Source organism: Physeter macrocephalus, chromosome 12, assembly GCF_002837175.3.
Source record: "Physeter macrocephalus isolate SW-GA chromosome 12, ASM283717v5, whole genome shotgun sequence".
Taxonomy (NCBI): domain Eukaryota; kingdom Metazoa; phylum Chordata; class Mammalia; order Artiodactyla; family Physeteridae; genus Physeter; species Physeter macrocephalus.
Genome location: NC_041225.1, coordinates 51,088,775 through 51,098,961, shown reverse-complemented (window position 1 = coordinate 51,098,961; position 10,187 = coordinate 51,088,775). Strand labels below are relative to the sequence as shown.

Below are 10,187 nucleotides of genomic sequence, written 5' to 3'. Positions count from 1 at the left end.
GATATGGGGATATAGGTATATGTATAGCTGATTCACTTTGTTATAAAGCAGAAACTAACACACCATTGTAAAGCAATTATACTCCAATAAAGATGTTTAAAAAAAAAAAAAAAGGAAGCATGACAAAATGAGAGACAGATGCTGATTAGGCCAATGCAATGAAATCACCTCACCTGCACTTGAGGTATAGTAAATCCTCAGGATATCACCCCCTCTGTCAATTCTGACAAAGTGAAAAATATGCAGTAGCAGAGCTGCCTACAAAAATAGGTTATATGTTCCTCAAAGACTCATCACTGCTTTTCAGAATTGGAAAACAGCCAATGCTATGTACATTGCAGATGAAGATCCAAAGATGACCTCAGAAAATCAACCCACTAATCTGAGCAAATCACTAACTTTCTACCTCACCTTTCTAAAAGAACATTTTGTCTTTCAGAAAATCTCAACTGGGCTACCTATGGATAGGCCTGCCATCTCAGACTCTAGAACCCCTGAGCCAGAATTATTGCTGCTTGTAAGGGACGATTCCAGTCCACATGGATCTTTCCATTCTATGAACTTTTATTTTCCTTATTATCTTAATTATATTGCTTTGTCCTCTAGCTGTCTTGGGTGTACATGAGAGGTATATGAGACATTACATAAAACAAAACAATACTAGCTTTGAAGCTAAGAGACCTGGGATTATGCCCTAGCTCTGCCATTTATTACCTATGACCAGGAGCCAGCCCATTAACCTATTTGGGAAAAAATTTCTATATCTGTACTACAGGTATACTGTAAACTATATAAAGAGAACTTGTTTGTTATTACAATAACGAGTATTCCCACACAGGTATATTTCCTGCCTTCAGAAGTAGTTTGTTTTTTTCAATGAGATATAATTGACATTGTAACATTATGTAAGTTAAGCAACAAGGATGTAATGTGTAGCACAGAGAAATACAGCCATTATTTTGTAAAATCTTTAAATGGAGCGTAATCTATAAAAATGTTGAATCATTACATTGTCACCTGAAACTAATACAATATTGCAAATCAACTATACTTCAATAAAACGTAACGTTGTGCAAGTTTAAGGGATGATTTGATACACATATTGCAAAATGATCAATACTGTAGCATTACTAACACATCTATCATGTCTCACAATTATTATTTCTTTCCTGGTCAGGACAATTAATATCCAGTCTCTTCGCAACTTTGAGGTTTATAATATAGTATTGTTGACTACAATCACTAAGCTGTGCATTACATCTCCAGGGCTTACCTACTAGTTGCAAATGTGTGTTATCCTCTAATAACATCTCCCCAATTCCCCCACCCCCAGGCCGTTATACCATTCTACACTGTTTTGTTTTGCTTCTTTACAACTTCAAATCTTCTCTGGCGTCTAGCAGACATATACATAGGTAGGTGCTCAATAACTACTTACTGACTGATTAGAAGATTCCTTTAGCATGTAATGATTTAGGGACAAGGCTGATGTTTGCACATTTTATAATATCCACACAAGGTAGACTGTGAGCTCAGCTGCCATCTTACATAACAAGAATAATTGTAGGACTAAAGTCTTCAATTTTATTTAAGTTTATGAATTTTCATATATTCCATAAAGGTTAACAATGAGTCTTAAAATCGGAAAAGAAATCCTAAGGTGAAAAGAACTCCTAGAACAAGGAGTTCTCCATGTTTATCCTGCAAGTTTTCTGCCCCTGGTTTTGGTTAAGACTGTGGCTAACCAGTTGTCAAGTGGATTGAACAATACTAAGTTCTTCAAATACCGACGACCTACTACATTTAGAACCCTCAAATGGGAGTCACAAAGTCATCATTAACTTAATTACGGCCAACAAAGAAGGATCACATTGATTAAAATCTCAGAAATTTGTGTCCCCGTATCACATGGTTTGTCAGACTCAACTATAAAGCAAGGCAATAAGCTCAAAAAAGGCTAGCTGTGCACATCTACCAGGTGACAGATATTGTATATTGTGTCTACTGTCTAGATATTGTGAAGGTGAGCAAAGAAAGTGAAGCAAAAGAAAGAGGATGGCAGTACTGTAGAAGCGAAAACATTTGTTAGGGATGACCCTGCAGAGAAGCATTACGATTCTCAGGAAGTATATTCCAGCAAAACAAAAATGCTCAGAAGTTGAAAGGAAACTGTAAGATTAAGATAAATTCAAAAGAGAAAGCTCCTATGACAGTTAAAAACTATATGAAATGAGCTTAAAGAAAGCCAAAGAGAAGACAGTTATCCATAAAAATTTGACATATAATTTACTTTAACAGGTATCAGTTATTATTGCATTTCTTCTATTTCAGGACAAGGGAAATAAAATGGAGGTAATAGGGTTGGGGGAAGAACGATTATAACATTTCTTGGGTCCTACCTTGTGTCAGACACCTTATTCAGTGCTTTATATCACATTTAATTCTAACAATAAACCCCATGAAGAAAGTATTTCAATACACATGTTACAGATATTGAAACCAAGCTTCAGAGAGGTCACATAGCCCATAATCTGCCTAAATTCAGGGAAATATGATTTTTATATGACAGTTACTGATTGCACCTTTAAACAATTATATATTAGAGAATTTCCTTTGGGGGATGGCTCTAGTCAGGTCTGAATCAGGCTAGTACTTCAAGAGTCAAAGGAAACCTGTACATTGAGGACTTGACACGTTAGCTTCCTTCAAGAAAGGTTCTGATTGAAAGCAGCCAGATGGAACTGGCCAGAACCCAGGGTGATGAAATAGTCCTAAAAGGTGGGGATCGTGTGGGCAACAGCTCCAGGCTGAACGTGAGGTCCAAGGAATACAGTGTTAAACGATGAAAGTGGCTCTCAAGAGAACACAGAAATCCACAATTGGAAAGAAGAAGGTACATTAACAGAAGAGCCAACACGAGTTGCCAAAAAAGCATTGAGGGATAGAAATTTTGAAAGTGCACAATAAACTATTGAGAATGAAGGATCATATGCCCTAAACTAAACCCTAGGAAAAAGTATAAAACCCCAGACAGCACCTGCTGACATTTTACCTGTTTCTGCCCCAAACAATTTCTGTTCTAATTCATAAATCAAGGAGAAGCATCAATCAGTAAGATCCAGTTTACATGGCATGAATACAAAGAGGCCTTTAACGGTTTCAGCAAGTTCACCATTTAGTCAGCGAAAGCAGCAGAAAGTGTAACTGGCATCAAATCTCTGGAGAATATAAGGGTCAAAATGGCAATTCTTAATTCTTAATGAAACTGTTTAACAGAAAAAAGAGCCAAATGGACATCAAGATCAACGAGCTTTTTTTAAAAAAAAAAACGTAAGCGTAATGCCAAAGTAAGTACTATTCTGTACGACACTGTACAAGTTTAATTATAATAACTTAAAAATATGCTGTGAGAGGAGAGTGGTAGAAAAAGAAGGATACTAAGACTTACAGCGAGGTAGGGATTATCATCTCTAAAGATGACAACTAACAAATGCTCTGTGTAGGACTTTTCTCCCAACAATGAGATTCAGGAAACTTTTTTAGTCTTTAATGACCTCATACATTAAAACTTGGGGGAAAATGTCTCATCAATGTACCCTGAATTGTCTGCACTAAAAGGATAGAGAAAGCCTCAAAACTAGTCATATTTAACTGTTAGACACAGAAACAATCGATTAGCAAGGAACATTTTGTAAACCATTTATCATTTGACACCTTCTCTGACCTCCATAGAATCTCTAACACTCTCTATATCCCTTAGGCAGTTTTTTGTTTTTGTTTTTTTTCTTCATGGCACTCATCACACCTGACATAACATATACTCTACTTTCTTACTTGTGAACTCTAGAGTCTAAGTGCAACGAAGGGAGGAAATTTATTTTGTTCACTCTCAACTCCCAGGGTCTAAAACAAAATGCCTGGCTCAAAGTAGGAATACAGTGCTGAATGATGAAAGTGGCAAATGAATAAATGAATATATGCCATCAATGAGCTCAACTCAAAGATGAGCTTAGGTAGGATTGCACCTTCTGAAAAGTATTTTAGAGGACCAGAAGTACAAAGATGAGAACTAAAATGTATAAAGGAACAAAACCAAAAAGATATGACTGGGTATTCACAAACACTGTCAGAGTATTGCAGAAAAATCCAGTCCATTCATTGGCTCAATCTGAGCAGAAAGGTATGTTGCAATATCTGCTTTTCATCACACTCAATTTAACATTTAAAGCTCAACTGTCATAAAAAACTAAGATGGAAAAATCCATTTTGGTACAATCTGCAATAGCCCACAGGAGAAATTTACAAGAGCTGCAAGTTCAAGATAAGCAATGGATGGCATTGTAATTACATCACAGAGGAGAAGCTTGATTGACAGATGTCATAGAGCCTAAAACTCTACCCAAGGCAGAAGGAAAAAAGTGCCCAGCCTACTTTTAATAGGAAATGTGTGACCTTAGTTAGCAATGCAAAACTGAAAGTTATTGCTTGGCCAAGTGGCCAAGTGTGTGACTTGGGGTGAGTAACATGGTGACCTAATAGTTCTGTTTATGATTCTACTAATCTGGCTGGCAACATGATATTGCTGTTAAATGAGGTGCTCTGTTTCTGTCACTCAACTGGAGCAGCGTGGTCACAGTCAGATTGATGACGCACATCTAGGCGTAAGAACTCATTTATTATTATTCCCCAACCTAGATCCATGCATTACATTGAAGAGCATCACTTTCCCATTTGGTCAGTCATGTTGCATTAGTAAATTCATGAATCAGGGCTGTGTTTATACCACGATTGTGAATTTTAGTTAGTTAAGGTAAAGTTCAGGCTCTGCTCTTGGATTACAATATGCATTGATATGTGAAAGCGAGTACAAGAATGGAACCTTGATAGGCAACTATGAAATTTATGCCAAATGGAAAAATTAAAACCAAATGCACATTCTGACCAACACCGATTACATAAACAAATGCTTATGAAAACCAAAAATTTTCTTCTCCCCAAAGATCAACATCTCACAATTCCACTGACTGAGACCCTTGGGGACGGGCATGAGATTCAGGGCAGGGGGCCACCTGCAACTGGTAGAGGCTTAGCTCATGCTACCAGGTGATGAGTCCAAAGCTTTGAAATTGGGAGTGCTTCCACCAAGCCCACCTATCCCACCTCCTCTAGAACACCCACGCGTCTTCCCAGAGATGTAAGAATAAAGACCAACTTTTTTTTGTAGGACCAAGAGGGTCTGGCATGGTCTGCCCCCTCATCCTGCAGCAAATCTTCCCTTGTACTCTGGCCTTCAGCACACTAGCCTTTCAGCTTCTGGAACATGACCTGCTTCCTCCTTCCACGAGCCCCCTGCACATGTCAAACGTCCAAAATGATCTCCCTCCCATCCCCTACCCCAGTCAAACCCCCGGCCAAAGCTTAACTCAAGAATTTTCCTTGAGGCAACTCATTCTGTCATATGCTCTTGTAACATCAAAGAACCCTCCTTCCTAACACTTGGCTCATTTGTACATTTGTCTTTACTTATGAGATGTCTGGCTGAGTATCTGTCTCCTCAACTAGAAAGTAAGTTCCGTGAAGAAGGTACTTTTTTGGTCCCTCAGTGTATCCCAGCACTGAGTACAACTCTGGGTATAGATAGTGAGTTCTACTGCATTTGTGGAAGACAGGAAAGAAGGAAGGAAGGATGGAAAAGTTTAACTCACATTGTCAGAATGTGGCATGGAGCAGAAAAAGATCAGAAACACAAAGGAAAACCATTAACAGGGAAGGCTAACTAGAGCACAGGTAATCGGGACCAAAGCAGATTCATCACTTATCTTCCTCAGTGCCTAAAGTAGGTACTCCATATTTGTTAAATATTTGAATGAATGAATGAATGACTATAAGGGGCATGGGAAATCAATCCAGATTTCTCTTTCTACATTTGCAACTTCTATTGCAAGTCTGTGTATATTTCCTGATTCTATGAGTCTGTGGTAGCTTCTCATGCCTTTTCTCTCTTTCTAAGCATTTTGCTCTCCACTTCTCTCTCCCTGTGGCACTGATTATTTTCTTTGGTTTTGGGTATTAATCACACCAGGGCTAACCATTTGTTTCAATCAGAATTATCTGTCCCATGTAAAATCTCACTTCCTTCATGTCAACTGAATTTCTTACTTTCTTCATGGTTAAAAGTTACTTAGAACTTTTCTCTGAACGACACGAGTTTGTTACATCCCTTTTTTTCTTGTTCCACTTTGAAAGATGGCTCACTTGGCATTATACCACTCTGTCAGAAAATGCGCCAGACAGACGAAACACAACTATGATAACAGTCTAGTACCTACCAAGACACTGCCCATTCCAGCCTCGGAACCCTTCCGTGCAGGGAACACACTGGTAAGATCCAGGAGAATTCACACACTGCTCATCTGGACAAGTACTTGGAGTCAAACATTCATCAACATCTGAAAAAAATCAAAAAGCTACGTCACAGACATTTTATCAGAATACTAAAACACAAACTGACTCGTATGATGAAGGGGAAAAGAGGCATGTTTTATCTACATTTTGGTGAGGAAAACAATAACTGAAAAAGTGACACACTGGGTCTGTACTTAAACACACAGTGAGAATGCATGGCCGAGTATACCTTGACTGAAATATTTACACATGTTCCAAGGAAGAACTTGGCCCCAATTCTCCAACTGGCAGGCCCAGACCTCTCCACTCTGGGAATTGGCAGTTCTCTGGGGCCACTTTCTGGTCATCAAATCTTTCAAGTAATAGCATGACTTGCCAGAAAGAAATACAAGAAATGGACATGAGAGTGAGGAAGCCATTTATCCACCTGGCTAGAGGTTCTCTCTGCAGACACTGGATGCCCTAGGGAAATCCTTGCTTTGGCTTCATGGCCCCCAAAACATACTAGGTTTGAATAATTTAAAACATTGCATATGATAGGAATTCCTTGGAGGTGGAAAAAGAATATTAGGAAAGAATGAACTCATCAAATACTTCCAAGATTTTCCAGGAAATACAGTGAATGATCATAGAGTAATACATTCTGGTTTAAAATACACCTTACTTTTCACATTCACAGCTAAAGAAGTTATTAATCATTGTTCTTTTCAATACGAGGAGAAAAAAAACACCTTAAAAACAGATAGAACTGTGGCAGAGATACAACAGCTTCAGGCTTTTTAAAGAATAGTAAAACAATAAAATGGAGGAAAAGTAACATACAGGAGATAGTTCAACAGTTTAAAATGAGTAGTAACATCCTGGGTACCAACCCCAACAGAAATAGGTGTTTTTCTGGAGTTGAATTTTGAATTCAAGTAAGTGGACTCAATGTCTAAGTGTCTCAATATGAGATGTATATAGGACCTCTAAACATACCTAAAATGTAAACAGATTTTTCAGGACATAAGCTAAAAAGTGAAAGAAATATATAATGAATACACTGAACATACATGGGTCTTCGAGGTCATCATTCTGGTAAATTCTCAAAAATCACCTCTCATTATATATCACTAGACATGTGTGAAAAGATGCTTAAGGTAAAAGATGTTATTAATAGAATAAGCACCAGGTCAGTGTTGTAATTTTTTTTTTTCCTGTCAGCGAAAAATTCTTGCCAATAGACAATGACACACAGTGTTTTTTTTTTAGGTCAGATGTTCTGGGACTTCTTGTTCTACAAGAAGATGATGCTTGCCAGTTTCATTTCTCAAACAGCACTACATCCTTCTCTGGATGGGGTATTTTAAAAAATGGAACTACAACTGCTAAGTCAGAGAAGATAGGCTGGTTTGATAAATAAGGTACAACGCTGAGAAACACAAGACAATATCCCTGCATTTCCTGTTGCTCTCACCTCTGTTTGCTTGTTCCCTCCTCTGTAAATGAGGGACTACCTGCCTGGTAATACCTTCACAGAATAAAGTAAGGATGCATGAGATAACGTCTGCAAACTACAATAGACTCCTTGGAGACTGGCGCTGTTTGAAAGCAACTTTGTCAGTGACAGCTGAGAAAATCTTCAGTGAGCCAGAAGCCCAGGGACCTTTGGTTCTGGTCCATGATGAAATTAGAAAACAGCTACGTTATTTGGCTCCTTCATTTCAAGCCTTTTCATGGGGACAGAATTATATAATTATTTACTCCGGGAATGCTGGTGATATTTCTGTTAAATAATTTCTATACACTGAATAGTCAGTCTCCTAACTGCTTTCCATTTATTTCCTTTATCTTCAAATTTCTTTTCTATACCTTTCTACTGTCCATCCTTATGCTCTAGTAATTCCTTAAATAGCTTATCTTCCTGTCCTGAGTCTGTGTGTAGAACTTGAGGATCCATATTTGACCTTCTGGAGGAGCACTGCTTTGCAAATAAATGCTTGTCAGACATACCCACGCCTTTTTTTGTTTTAAAAAACACTCCCACAATTATAGATGTTCTGAGAAGATCTATGCAAAAACAAAACGAGTCAGGGAAAGGGGAAGTTTAAAGAAACTAACCCTTCTTGAGAAATAACAAGGTGACAGGCACCATACAACATTCTGCAACACCCATTTACTTGCACAAGCCCGAAAGTTCACTGCATGGTTCCCATTTTACAGATGAAGAACTAAGTTTTGAAGGGGCTACGTACCTGGCTCCAAGTTAGACAGTTACTGAGTGCGGGGGTCATGTCATAGTCTCTGCTCTCCCCATCCTCAAGCTACCTCCAGAGCAGAGGGAGAGTCCTCCGTAAGAGGAGAGTAGGGCCACTTCACACCTGTGCTGTCCCATGGCCCTCAGCCGTCAGGAGAAGAGTTCATATCTCTGTTCCGATGGGAGCTGATCAGAGATGCAGTAACATAAAACGCTCCCCACTTCTCTCCAGATAACTCAGGAGCTGAGGCAAGGGGCCAGCAAGACAGGCAGGTGCAGGCTGCCAAAAAACTGTCTGATGAGCTCTCCCTCCAGACCTGGTCATTAGAGCCGTGAAGAAAACCAACATGTAGGAGCCAAGAGACAGCTGAGAGCAGCCTGCCCCAACTGGCCTATCCCTCCCGAGTGCTGGAGGCCCAGCCATATCTGAAAAGAGGCTCAATGTCAGGCAGCCGGGCAGGGAACCCCACAGAACCAGCACCATCCCTACAGAGAGGCTCCTCAAAAACGTGCCCAGAGACCCCTGCTCCTTTGCCCTCACATTTCTTTGGCAAAATTTAAGCAGAGGTTCAACATACTTCTTCATGAAAATAATTATTCCAAGTGTACCATGGTGGTTTCAAAAAGTACCTGTGTGACTTGGACACAAACACGAGCAGAAATATTCAGTGGTTAATCATTTTAATTTTGAAAAGTTAAAAACTTTTCAAAACATTTTTACAACGAGAGCAAATCCATTGCTGGGGTCAATACGAAAGAAATTTTATCTAGCACAGCTGGAATCTGACTCGGAGGTGGTCAGACAGCACTTCTGTAGACAGTCTGCAAGCAAGTCCCAGAACACATGCGAAAGAAAGAAGCCGAGACAAAGGAATGGAACAAGGCGGAAAGGTCGAGAACAAAAAGTCCACACTGGTGACACCTGCACCATGTCCCCAGACGAATGATGCAGACACTATAATTAAGTCTGGGTTTGTACTAAAATCCTCTGCAGTTAATTGTTCTAAAGTGATTTCACTCCACACACCAGAGAAGGCAGAAGTGAGTAATACTGAAGTGAGTAATAAAGAGCATATGAAGGTGGAAAATGACCCAGACAGAGCCACTGAACTAAGGCAAAGGGGCTGTGATCCCAGAAGGCAGCAAGAGCCTGGATGAGCTGGTATCCTGCACAGATCGGTGGTGAAGGAAAATTCATACGAGGCCGGGGGCCCGCCAGCCCTGGGTTCTGGACCCAGCCCTGAATTTCACGGTCACGTGCACTCAGCACTTCAAAGGGGCGCAGGCTCCCCATCCTCTCAGCAGACTCACCCTCACAATGGCCTCCGGGGGTCATGCGGTACCCGCTGTCGCAGTATTCACACCGGAAGGCCCCCACGGTATTGACGCAGTGCCCCTCCCCACAGACGTCTGGCCTCAAGCACTCATCAACATCTACGCAAAAAAAAAAAAAAAAAAAAAAAAAAAAAAAAATCTATTTACAATAGCCAGGACATGGAAGCAACCTGAGTGTCCATCAACAGATGAATGGATAAAGAAGATGGGG

The 10,187-nt window shown here is 39.8% G+C and overlaps 1 protein-coding gene across 8 annotated transcripts in view; it reads right to left on the bottom strand.

The window, feature by feature from the left end:
• LOC102973572 (latent-transforming growth factor beta-binding protein 1) overlaps positions 1 to 10,187 on the bottom strand; it is a 259,508-nt gene that overhangs the window by 120,924 nt on the left and 128,397 nt on the right. For all 8 annotated transcript variants that reach the window (XM_055089108.1, XM_055089107.1, XM_055089111.1 and 5 more), the window contains exons 14-15: positions 9,953 to 10,075; positions 6,330 to 6,449 (exon numbers count right to left, since the gene is read on the bottom strand). In XM_055089108.1, coding sequence (XP_054945083.1) covers positions 6,330 to 6,449; positions 9,953 to 10,075 — 243 coding nt within the window. The remainder of the gene's footprint in view (positions 1 to 6,329; positions 6,450 to 9,952; positions 10,076 to 10,187) is intronic.